General features: G+C 37.2%; 2 protein-coding genes across 2 annotated transcripts in view; both read left to right on the top strand.

The window, feature by feature from the left end:
* The window catches only part of TMEFF1 (transmembrane protein with EGF like and two follistatin like domains 1), a 47,008-nt gene extending 42,132 nt beyond the window's left edge, over window positions 1-4,876 (top strand). The window contains exons 9-10 of the mRNA XM_026038383.1: window positions 1,769-1,927; window positions 4,060-4,876. Coding sequence (XP_025894168.1) covers window positions 1,769-1,927; window positions 4,060-4,144 — 244 coding nt within the window. The 3' untranslated portion in view covers window positions 4,145-4,876. The remainder of the gene's footprint in view (window positions 1-1,768; window positions 1,928-4,059) is intronic.
* Window positions 4,877-5,703: 827 nt separating this feature from the next.
* CAVIN4 (caveolae associated protein 4) lies at window positions 5,704-17,807 on the top strand. The gene is made up of 2 exons (XM_026038372.1): window positions 5,704-6,138; window positions 17,151-17,807. Exons 1-2 carry the CDS (start codon window positions 5,728-5,730, stop codon window positions 17,805-17,807), a joined length of 1,068 nt encoding a protein of 355 aa, XP_025894157.1. The 5' UTR covers window positions 5,704-5,727.
* The last annotated feature ends 1,641 nt before the right edge of the window (window positions 17,808-19,448 follow it).

Genomic DNA, 19,448 nt, shown 5'->3' with positions numbered 1-19,448 from the left:
TGACTCTTGTTGTCTTCTTTAATAAAAATAAAAGCAAAGTAGCAAGTGAGAATTCAGTCCTCTTTGCTAGCAAAGATCCTCCTTCTTATTATTCCCTTTTGAGTGATGAGCAGTTTTCCCCATCCTCTTTCTCTTGCTTCCTTTCCCAATGATTACCAAGTCTGTTAATAGTAAATTTGTTTTTTCTTTAATAACTCTGCTCTTGCTGGAACTTGATTCTTATCTGAACTCCACACATCTTATACATCAGCTCATGGTTAGAGAAAATAGTCATAAGATTATGAACATGTAAACTGCAAAACTTCTTTCTTGAATTCAAAGGAAGATTAGGAGTTGCATTAGCAGTCATAGGAAGATCTCTGGATAAATTATTTTGTTTCTACAAACAAATTATTTCTGTTTGTAGCTGAAGTTTTTCTTCTCTCTGCCCAAACTGGTAAGAAGAGAAGAGATTAAAAAACTCAGGCATCATGGAGCATTTTAAGCTATGGCCTTTGATTGTGCAGACTCCAGATCAGTGTCTTGGGTAGCTCTTGCTTTTCCTTGTTATGTTGCAGCCTTTTTTTTTTTTTTTTTTTTTTCCCCTTGTAAAATTGTTCCAGACCATATTTCTATTGTCATATTCACCACTGGCACTTCTTACAGTCACTGAAAATGTATGGCACTAATCAGGAAGAGCCTCTATTGGATTTGAGATAACTTCTGATTTGCTCAGGAAAGATACTAATTACAGCAGATATTGTATTCTGCCTTCTACCATTTTTTTTAACCAACCTTAGCAATTTCCTATGGATTCTTCCATGAACTCTCACTGAAACAGTTTTGTACCTTTGGGTTCCCTCCCGCTGGTGTCCTTCAAGTTAGCTCTGTTTTCCTTGAGGGGCTGTGGGATTCATTTAAGTTAGCTATCTAGTCTTTAGTGTTCGTGATTTTTCTGTGCAGCTTGCAAGGACAAAAACCTGATCTCTGTGAATCACATTTGGCCTGATATTCACATTTATTTTGGGTAAGAGCTGCTTAGCAAAGAGAAAAATGAAGAAGGTTTGGTTTTATGGACGAGGCAGAATGGGGTTTGGTGCTAGTCTTGTTCAATAGGTTTCACGGGATTCTCTTTCTGAAGGTTAAAGCTTGAAAAGGCATGGGTTTTTTTATTACTTTTCAGGGTTTCTTTTCATCTTTTCATTCCTCACTTTTATCAATATTCCAATTGAATTTTATGAATATATTTTATTATTTCATTTAGTTTGCCTACGTTTTTCATTTAGTTTATTCTTCATAAAATTTGCCCCAAATGTTCTTTCCACCAAATCAGGGCCATGAAGACTTTTAGAGACTGCTACTAATACCTTATCCAGAAAAGTGGAGCATATCCATTGTTTCTTCTCTTACCACAGGAATCTGGACTGTTTTCAAATCCAGGCACTATCACATTTCTGCCTTCCCAATGACCATTTCTCAGCTACCATCTACACTGCTTCACTCATTCACAGAACAGGCAGGATCTCAGAAGAGCTCTTTGCTTTCTAAGTTTCATTTTACACTCGAGAAGGTAGTGCCTTCTGAGTTACTGGTATAGCAGTGGTGTCACTGATGAACATGTTTCCTGCTGTCATCGGAATGTTCTCCAGGCTTTACATTTATGTCTTGGTCTTTCACATTTTCATTGGTTACAGAGCATTTTGTCCCCCATCTTGGATTCTTTATCTGAAAAATGACTAAACTGTTGTAAAAAAATATATTTTACATGAAATGTTCATTTTCTTTTCAGGTGTGAATCAGGATATACTGGACAGCACTGTGAAAAGACAGACTTTAGCATTCTTTATGTTGTCCCAAGCAGACAAAAGCTTACGCATGTCCTTATTGCAGCAATAATTGGAGCGGTACAGATTGCCATTATAGTTGCAATCGTAATGTGCATAACAAGGTAGGTAAATGCAAAACCAATGTAATACACATTGTATATATATGTATATCCTTTATGTACTTAAATATTTGATCTTCCTGAAGTCTTATTTGCTTTAGCATATATTTAGAAATACCCAAACCAAATATATCTAATGGCTGTGTAGAATGATGCAAAATCGTGTTGCTGGTTTATGTCACACAACATACATCAATTTAAATTCACAAATCACTAGTGATCACTCAGAATCACCAAACCAAATATGTAGCAGAACAGATCAGTCTTGTAGGTAGAATGAAAGGTCAGCTAATGTTTTATACCTTCACTGAAGAAATTCAAGCATTGATAACATCTTGTAGAAGATAAGATTTCCCACTTCCATCCCATCGAACCCATCCATTTGTAAAGCCCTCAGAGGAAAACCTTATAGGTGGATGACGCATTTCTGCCCTGCATTTGGGCATTGATGCCACAGTTTACATCTGCCTCCTCTACTCTTCCTTCACTTTTTAAGTTCTACTTACAGGCTTATTAGGGCTTTCTGCTACTGCACTAGTGCCCAGCTTTCCAAGCTCATTGACACTCATGTGAAGGAATATGAATTGACCTGGACAGACTGGAGAGTTTAGCAAGAGAAACCTCCTAAAGTTCAACAAAGGCAAGTGCTGGTACCTGCACCTAGGGAGGAATAACCCCATGAACCTGTGCAAGCTGGGGGCTGACCTACTGGAGAGCAGCTCTGCAGAGAAGAACGTGGGCATCCTGGTGGAGAGCAAGTTAACGATAAGCCAGCAGTGTACCCTTGTGGCCAAGAAGGCCAATGGTATTCTGGTTTGCATTAGGAAGAACACTGCTAGCAGCTCAAGGGAAATAATTCTCCCTCTCTACTCAGTCTTGGTGAGACCACATCTGGAGTGCTCTGCAGTTCTGAGTTCCCCAGTACAAGAGAGACATGGGACTATAGGAAAGAGCCCACCAGAAGGCTACAAAGGTGATTAGGGGCTGGAGCATCTCTCATCTGAGGAGAGGTTGAGAGAGCTAGGCGTGTTATGCCTAGAGAAGAGAAGACTGAGAGGAAATCTTTTCAGTATTTATAAATACCTTAAGGGAGAGTGTCAAGAGAATGGGACCAGAGTCGTTTCAGTGGTGCTGCACAGGAAGTTCTGCTTGAATTTGAGGAAATAAACTTCTTGACTGTGAGGGTAACCGAAGAATGGAACAGATTGCTCTGAGAACTTGCAGAGTTTTCTTTTCTGGAGATATTCAGAACCCTCCTGGATACAATCCTGTGCAACGTGTTGTAGATAATCCTGCTTGTCCAGGATTCCCTATCTCTCTTGGGTATTTGAACAGTATGTATACTTAAACAAATCTAATGCTGCCTGCACATATAAAATACATATTTGTCCCAAGGAATTAAGATCATCTTTTTTTTTTAGCCAATACACTGCTATTCCACAAACACTTATGTGTCAGGTCGGACAGTCTCCTTTTTCATAGGAGTCTGCCTCAACAGTTCCCCATACGTTGGTCAGACTGTCTTGGTGTCTCTCAGCAGAATTGCTCTGCTTCGCACTGCTCACTCTCTGAAGTGCTAAGTCCATTTCCACTGAGAATTGCAGGCTTTCATAAATTCTTTCTTAGTCATATGTAACCGTACCTCAAAAATAGAAAGTCTGAGTCTCCCACAGAAATTCTGGAAAGTGGGTTCTACATTGTAAATGCCAGTAAGTAGCAAGGCCTCTGAAAGTCAGGTACTGCAAAGAATGAACAAAGAATCTAGTTCCCTGGACTTGATCCAGCAACAGTTTTAGCATGTGTTGAATTTCATGTGCAGAAAAGTAATGCCAGGATACTTAGTCAAGCAGCATATGTTATATAGGATCAAGGCTGAAGAACCAAGCCCCTTGCTGTTTCCAGTCTCAGATTCAAGGAGCCCTCCCTTCAGGGAGATCTTGACTCCCACAGGTGACTTCTTAGGTGTAAGTCTGGTACCAAACAGCATGAGTATTCCCCTAATCAGCACAGCTGAGATGCTTTTTCTTATATTAAGGGTACAACATAAAGTCAATTTATGATTGCTCATTTAAATTTTATATGTCATATGTAGAAAAATCTCTTCTACTTCTTTCTCCTTTTTTTTTTTAAAACAGAAAATGCCCTAAAAACAACAGAGGACGTCGGCAGAAGCAAAATCTAGGCCATTTTACTTCAGATACATCATCCAGAATGGTTTAACTTAGTGATTTTTATACCTGCATTGACCGTGTGATGTACATTTTTATTATTTTTTTTTAAGAATGAAAATATTTATTTCAGAGGCCTTATTTTGAACATTTTTAATGTAACAATGTTGGTCTGTTTTCTGAAAGCATCAGCTCTAACAGCTATGGACTGTTTTAGTAACTTTACTTTTATGTTTTTGAATACAGCAGTTCATTTTCTGTATTTGTATCACATGGTTGCATAATAGACTTGTACTTTATTCATGGATTGTAATATTTTGGAAAACAGACTTATCTCACCAATGGTTGTAGATTAAAAAGCAAAACATCAAAGTGTCCATATTACCTAGCAAACAAGGCATGAACTAAAGGCAAAAATGTTTACAACTTAACTTTTCTTATGAGAAACTAGAATACACTGTGTTTAAATACCGTAGATATTTAAATGTTTTTGAAAGTTAGTTACTGATTTTTTTTTAGACACTGCCTATCGCATGAACTGTGCTGTGCGTAGTTGTAATATATTTCTAAAAGGTATGGACTGGGTCTAACACTACCATTTTCATAAATAATTCCGACAATTTATTTTTAAAGAGGAAAATCATACATTTCATAACTTAGGAAAATACCTGGTAGAGCAGATGGCACGGTCCAAAAGATGTAGATCTTAGTAGATTTAGGTACTGTAAAAATTGGTGTTCAATAACTGAATTCAAATAATTGAAATAAAGCCTACTTTATCACTGTTGAAGTTGTTTTAATACTTTGTAAACTTTTTTAAAGAAAATACATGTTTTAACACCTGCAATAGAGATTATATAGTGTTTTATTGGTGCTCTTGTCTTTTCAAGAGCTAAAAATGTACATCCAAATTAGTCTGCTGGTCGTAGCTATATTAATAGAATGTTAGTTGTTGTTTGAAAGATCCAGAGAAATAATACAGATAGGATGTGTTCAGATGTTTAGCAGGTAGTTTAGGCTTTCAGAATTCCGCATGTAGGATTGAATAATTTGTTCAATAAAAAATGCTTTCAACATTTTGAACCAGAAAAGCATGTCACAACACAATGTTTGTTTTAGTGTGTTTATTGTTATCTGATTTGGTAATTGTACCAAACTGAAGACCGAAATTACTTTGATATAAAAACAGCTATGTTTACTCTCCTGAGCACTGAATTCCCCCAGAGGAAGGCACTTCAGTAACATGAAAACAGAAGCAGATCTTTTAGAACATGCGAGTTTGCTCTCCTGCTTAATTGGTAAGTTACTTAACTTTCCTGGATTAACGCTAATAACTTCATCAGTACAGCATGACCCTTTAAATATGTGTTCCTTTCCAGACTCTGCTTCCTAATTTTAGAGGTTTCATATTGCTGAAAGCATCTGAACAATCATGCGTGGATATTTTGTAGTCCTAAATATTTGACCCACCTCCAGGCGCGCAGGCAGTTGCACGCCCTAGCTGGGCGCCGCCGAGGGCAGCTGTCGCGCTGGCTCCTGGCAGCAAGTGCCAGAATTGTTATGACAGGATTTGAACGGCTGTTGAGGGGAACAGTTAAACTTCAGCTCCTGAAGACCTAACTGAAGTGAGGCAAAATGGATCACCATGAAGTTATATTGGAGGCTGACAAAATCCACCAAAATCGGCTGTCAAGTGTCACGGACAATGAAGAAGAACAAGATGCAGCTTATACAATTGTGACAGTCCTGGATAAAGTGGCCAACATTGTGGACAGTGTGCAGGCAAGCCAGAAAAGGATAGAGGAGCGACACAGAGAGATGGAAAATGCAATCAAGACCATACAGATTGATATTTTGAAGCTTGCCCAGGCTCATGGCAATACAGGTTATACAGTTAACAAGTTGCTTGAGAAAACCCGCAAAGTTAGTTCCACTGTTAAAGAAGTAAGGACACGCGTGGAAAGGCAGAGTGCAAATGTACGGAAGGTTGAAGCGAAACAAGAGGAGATGCTGAAAAAAAACAAATTTCGGGTTGTAATCTACCAGGTAACCATGAATGTAATTCATTGTAATGATGCAATTTTGTCACCTCCTTGATAGCTGCTGCTAAGTGTGAATTAATGAAACAAATGATAAAGTGTGTCCAATATAGGAGCTGTTTTATACTTTCTTTAATGTGGATTTTGCAGTGTCTTTCAGCATAGAGCTATTGGAGGCAGTGCACACAGTCTATTATTAGTGTCGGTAGGTTTCTCAGCCCGTAGTGTAAGATTAACTGCAGATCAGCAAGGACTATTTGTTGCCTCTCTGAAAGGTAATATGAGGCAGGCACTATAAATCTTGTCATACAAACCATGTTTGATATTCATCTCTGTTATTTTTTTCACCATATTAGGTAGGAATCCAAACAGAAAAAGTGTTTGTTGGCTAACCTAATTTTAAAATCTGTTTTTAAATGAATTTGTTTTACTTGCAGCATTTCACAGGCTCTAAAAAATGCTGACTTTTTTTTTCATTATCTCACTCTATAGCAATAAATGCACAAACTGAAAGACCCACCAGCCCACGCCAATAGTCGTTGTGCATGTTGTACTTTGGAAATGACTTTACACAGCCAACACAGTTTGGCTGCATGTGCTTCCTAGTTCTCCAAGAAGTCAATAGAAAGTGTTTGACCTATTTCCAGGTTTCTCCTTCAAACCAGTTAGTCTCAAGGCTTCATTCAAATAACTCCTATTCATCATTAAGTAAACTTGAAATTGTCAGCCCTCTGAACAGTGCAGTATGTCCTCATCATCTAGCTTTAGACCCTAGTATTGCATCCGTTCATACATGTAAAACATTACTTGCATGACTAGATATGTGATTTTTCTTTGAGAATATTTGCTAAATATAGCTCCCAAATTCTTTGGCGTAATTTAGCTTTCTTAACTATTTCATTTGTTGATGCTGGGAGAAAACAGCTAAAAAAAGGGAAAAGCACAAGATGAAGGTAGAAATATTCCCTCTTTAATGTTGTTAACATAGGTAGTCAGATTCTTCCTCTTAGATTTTCTGAATGTTTTACTATCGATGTTTAGGACAAAGTACAGGTAGAATTTGGTCCATTATTACAATACTTGCAATTGCTTATTAGCTTAATGCCATTTCAGTGTTGGGGTTTTTTTTCCATAATGATTTCTGTAGTGTCAGTGCTTTGAAAATGTTTGTTTTTAAGGAAGTCTTAGTAATGTAATGTCAGTTTTTCTCCTAGCAAGACCTGTGTTACCACACTTCTTAAAATGTATTAAAATATTGTGGAAGTGAATTTACAAACTATAAAAAATGACTAGTGCTATTTGTAGTTATTTCTTGCGAACAGTAGCTTTCATTATGCATACTTTCTCTAAGTTACCTTCAGCAGGAGTTTCTCCTTTTGAGCTCTGCTGATTTTTCCAGGCAAGACTGACATACAAATTTTTGCATACATTTAATTATTAGATGGTACTTTTCAAAAATGGAAGTGATTTTGGGTTTCTCTTTCTAATTTCCTCTTCTGTGATAGCTGAGAACCATGTGAGAGGATGAATGGCATCCTTTTTAACTTCCATAAAGGTTATTGAAGAACCTTCTCCCTCATATAATTTTCAAGGGGGAGCACAGAGGAGGAGCAATCTGCTGCTCCTCTTAGAAAATAATATTTAATATTTTTATGATGGATAGTAGTCACACTACTGCATGAGAATCGGAGCATACTCATTAAAGTACATATATACATATAAAGTACAGATTTTTAGGCAAGGTTCTTTGACCTGAATTTCTACACTGTTAGTTTGCTCTATTGTCAACATACTGTTGAAGTGTCAATAGTGAAATGACTGAGGCATGCTTGCAATCTGGAGAAGTGCCTTAACAATTATTGAATCTGTGTTGTGCACCTACTCTCTTCACCTGATTTTATATTTCAGTAAAACCAAATCATGTGTATGATAGTTGTAACAGCTCACCTACAAAAAGACTTTTATGATGAACCAGATGGGACATTGTACCAATGACCTGTGTGGAATCAGTGGAGAATGCTTATGTGGGTCATTGCATGTGAGTTTAAGGTTTCAACCTTTTGCCAGAACATCAGGATACAAGGAGAAAGGGAACACCATTTTTTTTTTAAAGTAGATATCATTTGCAGAGGGAGTAGACAAATTAAAAAGTTGGCTGGAGGAATTTGTCTCAGGAGACCTCAGCCATAATGAAAGGAGTTGCAATATCTTTCTATTATACAGAGACAAAATGTTCATCCTTGACCATAATGATTAGGGAAATACAGATCATTCATTTCTAAAATGCCATGCAGTTGAGGAAATCTAGTTGCACACTGCTTTCCTCCCCAGGCTGAATGCATGATTAAAAATACCGGGTTACTTTGGACTTTCTATAGAGGTCCTTGACCTTGAAGTGCTGTGTGTGCTAGGAGTATAGCTGGAAGCACAAAATACTTTATAGGTTATCGAAGTCACTGTTCAGTTCTACTCGGGTTATTCTGAATAATCAGCTGTAGGAACTGTCTTTTCTCTGCAAAGAGCAGCTAACAGTTTAACTCTTTCTGACAATATTATTCAGAAATTAAAAGACATTTTTCTTTGTAATCCCAGAAGAACTTGTTTCATTCCTTTTCTGTTTGTTCTGCCAGCCCCTCTTTGAATGGGGGTGTAAAGTCATCAGGAAGTCACCCTTAGGTTGCCGTTTGTTTGTTTGTTTGTAGTGTTACTCTATATACGCATCAGAAACTAGTAAAAAATACCTATGAAGGGACACATGCATTTATTGCATTACAGTTTGACATTTAAAACTAGGGTCAGTGAAAACAGACATGTCAGAAACTAAGGTTAGGGCTTGACTAGTCTATAGCACAGTTTTTGTTCTCCCCTGTGTTCCACCACAGGCATGGCGAGGCGCTAATAGAAGAAATCTTGCATTTGTGACTCATATTAAATATGAAAACATACAAGTGCTGTGTTATATTCTGACCACTGCTCTTCTTAACTTTAAGTTTTATATTTTAAAAAAGCCGAGATCGAGAGTGTGACAAAAGTGTGAAAGAATCCACATCTGAAATGAAAGTAGATATTAGAACTTAATGAGTTCAAGATACAAGGTTCCAAAAATGAATTCCAGAAACCTGACATAAGAACATACTGTCCTTTGGCAAAGAGTTTTGCCTACAGCTGTTCTGAGAAAAAAACTCAGAGATTAACTGTAATCTGAAAAACAGCAAATACAGTGAATATTTGTTTAAAAAAATATTTATCTGAACAATATCCGTTCATCTGATATCATTAGTACATAAGAATGATGGGCTTACAATGGGTTATGGCAATGTCCTGAAGAACAGAATCATCAGTGCAATGGACTTAAATATCTTACCAAGAACGTATTTTACTATACCATACCGCAGAAATATGATATATCTTACTTTTTTTTTTTTTTTTTTTTTTAAATTTTATGTATCTGATAGCTTACCTCATAACAACTATTCTGGATAAAGAGCAAATGACAGTAGGCTGTGCTGAAATGTGAAGTAAGATTTGTGACAGATTTCCAAAAAGGATTGCTTTTAAAACCAGCTTTGTCAACCGTATAATATTTTCATTAATGATGTTGGCACAGGAGAAAAAGGGTACATGTTAATAAAATATATTCAAAATGAGGAGCTCTCAGAACAAAGAAATCAACATGGAGTAATGGAAACTTAAATATTCACACTGGCAGATTCTTTGCAGAAATTTTTTGTTAGTGTGTTTTGTGAGGCCTCATGGCTTATAAAGCACACACAAAAAAGTGTATTAATTGCTCACAGTGGACTGACTAAGAGTTCACTTTGTGTGGTGAAATACAGTCTTGCAAGATATTTTCAGAACTGATAGAGAGATATCCAGAACCCTTCTGCAAAAAACTTCCTGGATCCATCTGAAACATGATGTACTGCCCTCATCACTCATGTTCAAGTAAGGTAAAATTAAACTCAGTGAGTTTGGAAAAGGTCTACCAAGATGATCAGAGGACTGTAAAGCCCTGTTCAATGAGGGGGAACTGAAAGGGTTTAGTTTGGTTTAGTCCATCAAAAAGGACTGAAAGGGCTTGTGGTTAGCATTTATAAATGCACTGGGCAGGGATGAAAAGAACAGTAAAGAACATTGGCAAAAGATTAACTGGGTATAAACTGCCCATGAATTAATTTAGTTTAGAAACCAGAAATGGATTCTTAGTCATAGAGATATACAGGTCTGGATAAAGCTGCCTGCTAGAACACATGGGCAGAGATACATCTAAATTGCTGTTAAAATGGTGTAACACAAACACACATGGACTTCCACAATGCAGTGACATAGGGCCTTTGAATTCCTGTCACATAAACACTGCAAGATCTTTACAGATGAGAAAGTCAATTGCCTTAGCTGAAACTACAAAGAATAAGGAAACTCAACACTGTGTAAAAGAGTATATAGCAAGTGTTGTTTCTAGCATCAAACTTGGCGTTTTAGTTCAGGCAATTGAGTCTGTCCCACGCTTTGCAGACTGGCTGGCTAAGTAGGTAAAACTGACTGGTAAAACCAGCTCTTAAGCGTTGCAAACAATAACCTCATATATTACCTGTGATAATTTTAAGAAAAAAACCAAACATATTCAACCAGCAAAAGCACTATAATTCCAAGGATGTTTTTACGAGGTAGGATGTTTGTAATAGAAGAGATAGAGGGGCTCAGGGGTGAAAAGGGAGCTGTGTATTCCTAAAATGAAATAGGTTGTTTATTTCACAGAACTGCGTTTATTGGAGTAACTCGGCGTGACTGGACTCCCCAGATCTAATCCTCTCAGGGCTGCTATTGATTTTTGTCGAGGCTTTGCTTTATTTGTGTTTAGCCTGCAGACCATTCAAATAGTGTATCTACATAACGAGTCTCCATTTTGTATTCCCATGTTCTCAGAGGCAGCTCAGAACCCGTGGTCAGTCACTATGGGAACAGAGCATCTTCAGTGGTACGTTTTATCCCTGAGTCTCGGATTCAAGAATAAGTGAGCTTGACTTTGATAATATGAAGTTAGGTTTAAATTTTTAGCGCTACCTCAGATACATGAAATTGCTTTCTTACACCAGATATTACTGGAATCAAGCTGATCAAAACAACACAGATAGAGAAACAAGAAACATCTGACTAGCAATTCCAGAATTTGGAGTGAGAGACATTCTAACAAGTGACAGATACCAGCATTGTAAATGTTTGTATGTAAGCTTGCCTGTAGATTGTCTTTAAGAGATCAGAGAGAACTTTCATCAATCCTGATTTCACTCGGCCTATTGCATACCTCTGGTTTTGAATACAGTGTCTGTGTTATAAAATCCATTTCTCTCCATTGTGTTGAAAGGGACTCTGGAAGTTAATCCATGTGGATTAACCACAGTGACTGTGAGACTTGTGACACGTCTGGGATTCTGGTGTACTTCACAGCACTGCCTTGATCTAGCTGGCTTACAGGAGTAGATGTGATGAATGAATGAATCAAAATACCTTTGTTGTTGTTGTTTTACCACAGCATGTGATTACTCTTTCTTGTCCACTCAAAGGTTTGATACCTACAAGTAAATGTGAAATGGCAAATTTCACTAGTGTCTTTGCAAACATGCAGATTCACCATATCACAGAACTATTTTCTAGGCTAACTCTGTAAAATAATAACAAAGCAAGTAAGTGTGAAGCTTTCATCTTTGCAAGAACGTGGTAAAAAAGGAGCAGTGCTTGAGGACTATTGGAAGACATGTCACAGGTTTTCAAAAAGGGCAAGAAGGGGGATCCAGGAAACTACAAAACAGTCAACCTGAACTCAGTCCCTGGAAAGGTGATGGAGCATCTAGCTAGCCCTGAATACCATTTCCAAACACATAAAGGACACGAAGGTGATCAGGAGTAGTTAACATGGATTCACCAAGGGGAAATCGTGCTTACCCATACTGTAATTCTTTGATAGAATGACTATCTGGTAGATGAAGGGAGAGCAGTAGATGATGTCTGCATTGATATCAGCAAGGCTTTTAACTGTCTCTCATAACATCCTCATAGGCAAGCTGATGACTAGATGACTGAAAACTGTCTGAATAGCTCAGAGGGTTCTGTTCAGTGGCACAATGTCTAGTTGGTGGCCTGTAGCTAACAATGTCCCACAGGGGTCAATGCTGGATCCCATCCTGTTAATCACTGACCTGGATGAATCATCAGCAAATTTGCAGATGATTCGAAATCAGATGGAGTGGCTGATACACTGGAGGGCTGTGCTGCCATTCAGAGGGACTTTGAAAGGGATGGGCTGTGAGAAACTTCCTGGAGTGTGAGAAAGGCAAGTGTTGGGATGTGCACCTAGGGAGGAATAATCCAGGCACCAGTACAAGCTGGCGCTTGACCTGGTGGAGAGCAGCTCTGCAGAGATGGACCTGGGCGTCCTAGTAGACAATAAATCAACCATGAGACAGTGCATTAGGAAGGGTCAGCCTTGATGAAGCTGTGTCTGGAGCACTGGATGCAGTTCTCCACTCTCTCCAGCACAAGAACTATGGGAGAGAGTCTGGCAGAGGGCAGAGATTAGGAGACTGGAGCATCTCTTATCAGAGGAAAGAGTAAAACACATGGATCTGTTACAGCCTGGAGAAGAAAAGATGAAGGGAGAATCTTATCAATGTGAATAAGTATTGGAAGGGAGGGTGTCAAGAGGAGGGAGCCAGGCTTGTGTTGGTGGTGTGCAGTGATAGAATGGCCACAAACTGAAACTGAAACACACAAAATTCCGTCTGAACATGTGGAAAAACTTTGCTATGAGGATGACTGAGCACTGGAACTGGCTGCCCAGAGAGGCTGCAGAGTCTTCTTCCTTGGGGAGATAATCCTGGGCAACATGATCGAGCTGACTCTGGTTGAGCCGGAGTGTTTGGACTAGATGATCTGCTAAGGTGCCTTCCAATCTTAACCATTCTGTGTCATTCTGTGATGTAGCTTTCTGCTGGAGCTAGCTGCTAGTAAGCCTTTTCATTCAGCGTGCCACTGGAGCCAAGGCCTTTTCCAGTTGTGAGGTAGCCGGATAATACTTTGCTCATTATAGCTTTCTGCAGTCAGTTAATAAGAATGAGATGGATTTCTGTATGGTCACTGCATTCTCTTGGTAAGGTTTGCAAATTTTTTGTCAGAATTCAAGGAAAAAAAGGTTGTCTGTTAGATTTCACAAGAGTGAAATGGAAGGGACTGACTGTTCTGACTACCTTGCTTTTCATTATGTAAAAATGTTTGGAAAATGATTGCATTTGGCCATAAACCTTAAATGCTGAAGTGATTATTCATTTCATGAAAATGATTTTAAAATAATTTCTCTCCTATTACAGTAAATTTTGGCTTTATGGCAGAGATTTTGAAGTGACACTTTTGCAGAAAAAAAAAATGAAGGGAATACTTAAGATTTACAAAACTTCACTCTTAACTGTTATCCATTAGCTCTTTGGCATTGATTTGAAAACTAATGAAAGATGTTTTACTGATTTACCTTGGATGTTGGTGTCCATAATAAATCATTCATTTAATATGCAAACTTCTAGGTTTTTATTTAACATCACCTTGATACAGTTTCATACTTGCACGCTACCATTCATTTGCATCACTGTTGTCATAGACACCACACCATCATCAAATCCAATACTGACCTATTACTGTTTTGCTGTTTTGCGCACTGCTTCAAAATTCTCAGGTGTTCATTAAGCCCATCTGAGCTTTTGATAAATGTAAGAATGTTTCCCACACGCATCCCTAGACTAAAAGACTGTCTGCCATGACCATTGAACAGTGCAGAGCGATGACGTCTGTCTCTCACCTCTGCTTTTGCTATGAGCAATTTCTTCAGGAGCATTTTGTTTCTGCAATAATATATATGTATATGTGTAGGTATATGTATTTTTCAATTTTACACTTAAAGGTACCATAATAATTATTTATTCTATTGCTTTATTTACTTTTCTATGCTATGGTTTTCTATTTTTTTTTTAAATTTGTATTCTTCTAAAGTTTTAATTCAATTTTACATAATATTTGTCAGTTGATGACAGTCTTTAAAATGGTATCAGAATTATATTTACATATAAGATAGTATCTTCTATTTTCTTCTCCCTGTCTACTCTGCAAACTCAGTTTGGGCTTTGAAATACACACCCAGAATCCATGTGCCAAAAAAAACCCAAAATAAAGAACAAGTTCACAAACATTAAAATGTCTTTGTATACCTTTTTATTTTGAAATAGACATTATATTAGCATTATTATTAAATAATCATCAAACTAGTCAATAAACTAGTCTTTGGAGAAACTTTTCAAATAACTTTTTCCATTTGCACAGTCTTTGTGACCTAGCCAAAGATAATGACGTTCTTGATTCTAGTAGGTGCATGCCTTTGTTTTTACAGGTCAGCAGGGTAAACAGAGTAGATACGCTCTGCATGGTCACGTGACTGCAGAACCCTCTTTTCTCAGGAAATCAGTTTTTGAAAAATGTCTATTTGGCATGCCCTTTTACTATGAAATAATTTCCTGACCTCCTTTTATTTGAACATTGACAAATTCAGGTAAGCGATCCTCCCTTCCCTCCACTGAGGTGGTGGTGGCAGATATTAGCCCTTTCTGGCAAAAGGCTTATTTAGAATTTTAAGTAATAGTTTACAAGCAGTACCGCCTGTTACTCAACACCTTCTAACCTCTCTGCCATCTGAGGCTGCTCAAGCCTGCTATTTCCAGTCCTGTTTTCAAGCTAAGAGGAATTGCTATCCACTGGTGTAGGGCTTTGTCCTGTGCAACTGAAATCAGCAGGTGGTTTGTCTTAGTTTTAGTGAGGCAAGCTGATATTCCTTACACTTCAACTCCGTCAGTTTCCCACCTAAAGCTGACAAGTATTGCTCTGCTTTTAGGAAGGACGAGTTTCTGTCTTCTGTCTACCCCACTGATATATACTGATAAGAAGAAAAGGTTTGCAAGGCGGGGGGCAGTGTAGAAAAGAAGTGCATGACGAAGGTCTCTTGCTGAGACTAATCATTTTATCTTTATTATGGCATGCTAGCCAGGTTCACTAATATTTTCCACTTTGGTAACATCTTCCATCCACACAAACTTTAAAGCTAATTTTTAGCCTTATTACATTTGTTTCTACAACACATGCAGAAACCAGAGACAAAAAGAAAATCAGGCATTTGGCAAAGATCTTTCTCAGTGTGTGTCTGCTTCCTCTCTTCTTTTTTTTTTTTTTTTTTTTTTTGAATGTATTCTTCATCTATAGAACAGGTTTTATTCCCCATGTTGTATTCATTTTTTTTATGTACTGAAATTTCAGAATAGTCACTATGGAAACATTTTTGTTACAATTTATAGCTGAAACAGCAAGCTATAATTTACAAACTTTGCGGAATTATTATCCAGCTGTGTTTTGGTTCATTTACAGAAAAGAGGGGATTATGTTTATATATAGCAGCCTTTATGTAATTAATGTTAATTTGCATGTTAATGAAGATGATTATTAACAAATTATTGTAGTTTAGTTCTTGTTCATTTTGTCAGAGTAGTTGAATAACATTCTACTGTAAGCAATGCAAATAATTTGTCCTTAATTTAACAACTATTAACAGCTACTTTACAAGAGGACTTTTAATGAAGCCAAAACATGATGATAGACTCTTAAGTAGGCTTTAGCTGCCAAAAGGTTTACTGTGTTTTATTTTACAGATTACTAGCATTCTGTAAAATAAAACATGACCTGCTCCTGATGAGTCATCATGAAAATGACAGGTGACATCCTGTATGGAAAGCAGTTCCCAGTAAAAATACGCAGCAAGGCCAGCACATTCTTGATAGGTTCAAAACTTTTAATATTTCTCCTATTCTCTGTATTAAGCTATTAATACTAAGAGTAGAGACCAAGCACTGACAGGGCCCACAAATCAGCTGAAGCAGTTTTGACTAATGGGAAACAACTCAAGAAGTTTTATGCATTGTATGCATTGCATGCATTGTATGCATGTGTACAAGCATGGGAATAACTATCAACAAGGAAGGAACTGGCTGACTGATTCTCACTGCAAATTTAGAATGTCTAAGCAGACAGCAGTCTTCAATCAAGGAATCAATTCTCTTAAGAAATTCTCTCTGTTCAGGCAGATCATAATATTGATCCTTTCATTACAACAAGTGTTGGTCCTTTATTATCATTATGAATTGTTGTTACCGCCCTGCTATACAGGCCACCAACAAACTGTCCAAAGAAAGAGGTTCTTTGTCTAGGCCATGTAAGTTTCCAGATGGAACAATTAAAGATCATCGTAGGCAGCAGCTCCGGTGCAGAGTAAATTTTATGGCAGTAGGTTTACTGAATTGCATGTCATTCTTTTACTGACTTTGACCCCTTGCTGAGTGAACAAATGCAGGTTAATGTGTTGAGGTCTACTGCATTTGGGGCAACAGCAGAAAGTTTGATAAATTCCTTTTAGTTAAAAATGTGCAGTTCCCCTCATGCCAATAAAGGGAAGAAACCACTAAAGGGAAGTGCCACTAAGGCACTCATTTGTAGAATGCACTGCTGATATAAGTATAAACCCTATTTTGTCTTTCAGAAAGTTTACTGTTGTTACTGAATATTACTGTTGAGAGATAAGGGATCTAGATCCAATCTCAGAATCATAGCACATTAGCTTCAAAAAAACCCATATATTGGACATATCTACTCTGAAAAACATTAGGGGACAGTAAATATTGGACAGCTGCAGGTAGAAATGGACAGAGAATGAATCTTTATTTAAGTATAATCTTTTTACAAAAGTTATCAAAGGTTTCTTACAGCTGTTTGTGTTCCGTATAGATCACACATGATGATACAAGTGTACTTTGTTGCAAAATTATGAATACTTCCGGTGTCAATATTAATTAACTACAAGCCAACAAACAAAATGCTTGAATTACCATCCTTTCAAAATACATATGCAGGAAGATGACTCTGTACTTTTATTCACAGGAGGAAACTGAGTGTCCCTCATCTCTCTCTGTTATTAAAGAGAAGACAAGAGGTGAAAATCTAGAGGATGATTTCTTCCCACCCGATGATCTGTCTTCTGATGAAGAATATTACATTGAAGAAAGCAAAGCAACCCATTTCAAGAAATCAGGCATGAGGCGCATAGACGATATCAAACAGGCATTTTCAAGGGAAAATATCCAAAAGACAAGACAAAATTTTAGAAAGAAAGTAAACAGGCTTCGAACTAGAATAGTGACCCCTGAAAGGAGAGAGAGGATCAGGCAGTCAGGAGAGAGACTGAGGCAATCTGGGATAAGGTTCAAGAAAACCATTTCGCAAGCTGCCCCAATGAAGGAGACATTCAAGATCCATAAAAAAAATAAAGAACGAGCAGTAGCTGAAGGTCAGGAGGGAATTCAGGAAGGTGATACACATATAGCTCCTGAGACTGTTGCAGCAGAGCCCTTCACTGAAGAGATCTCTTATACAGAAGTGACTACTAAGATAAAGAAAGAAAAGAACAGTGGAACAAAAGGTGTTTCAGAGTCAGCTGAAAAAGTAGAGAGAATCCCAGAAATCAGCCTTAAGCAGGAAGGAAAAGGAGAAGAAGGAGGTGATAATGTCCCTCTACTAGACTTGAAACAATTAGCATAAGAATCCAATTAACATATATACCATACTCTCTGTACTGAAGAGGAGAGAACACTACAGATCCAGCTTAGCAAAATGGGTGATCTTGTATTATATCAGAACATATATTAGTGTTCTATCATTTGCATTTGTGTCTGTAGTGTTCTCTTCCTGATAAAAAGACAAGTAATGCAAATTTAAGAAAGGGGCTCCCACTCTCTTGACGTAGTATGTATCAATATCTATCTTTAGATCTGTATCTATCTATCAATATCTATCTTTAGTATGTATCAATAGCTACCTTTATCCGAAAAGGAACTTATGACTCCCATCAAAGGGAGATGGAAACCTGCTGTATATTTAAGATGGATTAGGATTCACTTAAAAGCCTAACATTCTCTGTTTTATATACAACAGTATAAAAACATTTATATGATCTTTCTATACAGAAAACAAAATATAATCAAGGTATTACTTTGTATTAGCAGAAGGAACAACTACAAAAGGTGTCTATCCTGCCATAAATATCTTTTCTTTCGTGGGCTTTCACTGAAACAGCAGTGGAAAGAAATTTCTGCTTTATCCAGGGTGTGACAAAATTAAGCAGAAATGAAAGATTTTTTTGAAGAAATAGTCTTTTGTTTGTTTATTGTTTGCTTTCTCAGTGGAAAAGAGAATTATCTGAACTGGATTATCTGGAAACTGATTGTTTCCAGAGTTCTGAAATGAATGATGGAGTTTAGCAAGGCATTTTCTGTTCTTATGGAAGAAGATTAAACAAGCAGAAGCCAAATTAAATATAGAATAGCAGCAGAAAAAGAGAATTAGGAATCATTATCATGTTTTGGAAAGATCAGGGCATGATTGTATGAAAGGCAGGAATATAAGTAAGTAGAAGTGAATGAGATGAAAATATGTGTTGTGGATGAGTAGAGAGAGGGAAATATAAGAATATCACAACTGAAGTTTGCTTCATTTTCTTGAGATCTTTGCAAGAACTGATTGTTAGAGGATAAAAATTCATGAATATATATGGCGAGATGAGAACTGTTTTTTTTTCCATTCTCTGTGTTTTTTTCTGAGCTTCACTGCAATTAAAACCTATTCTACAAAGTTGAAATTCAAAGCCAGTTCATAACCCAATTCTTTATTTTAATGATCATCTTTTACCAACCAGCTACAGTTTGACAGATACCCTCTGGAGTATGGAATGCTGTTTATTTGCAATACTGAGGAGCCAGTGCCCTGAAATCAGATATGTTGTAAACAAAACCACTATGCTGACATGAGAAGCAGGATTGCATTGCTTTCTCCATACTTAAATGAAATTGCCTTCAAAGTACTTATTTAAGGCAAAGTTAGGCATTTTTATTTGTGAGAAACTTATACAATATTACCAAAACCTTGTGTAATTGTATTTAATATCTCAGATTCATTTAACAGCAAAACATAACTTCATTATCTATATGATGAATCTGTCTGTCTGTGATCTATAATTTAAATATGATTAGTTTGATTTCAAATATGCTTGCCTATTCTTTCATTTGGTCTAGTGTACCTGGTATTTGAGATGGAAATAGCTTTAGCAATAGTAAGGATGAAAGACTGGTTGAAAGACATGTCAATGTCAATGACATACAAAATTAATTTAATGTTGCCACATTG

The sequence above is a fragment of the Nothoprocta perdicaria genome, unplaced genomic scaffold (genome assembly GCF_003342845.1).
Source record: "Nothoprocta perdicaria isolate Ctin4 unplaced genomic scaffold, notPer1 scaffold_209, whole genome shotgun sequence".
In the NCBI taxonomy this organism is placed as follows: domain Eukaryota; kingdom Metazoa; phylum Chordata; class Aves; order Tinamiformes; family Tinamidae; genus Nothoprocta; species Nothoprocta perdicaria.
The sequence above is the reverse complement of the archived record's forward strand: the minus strand, read 5'-3'. Positions and strand labels throughout refer to the sequence as shown.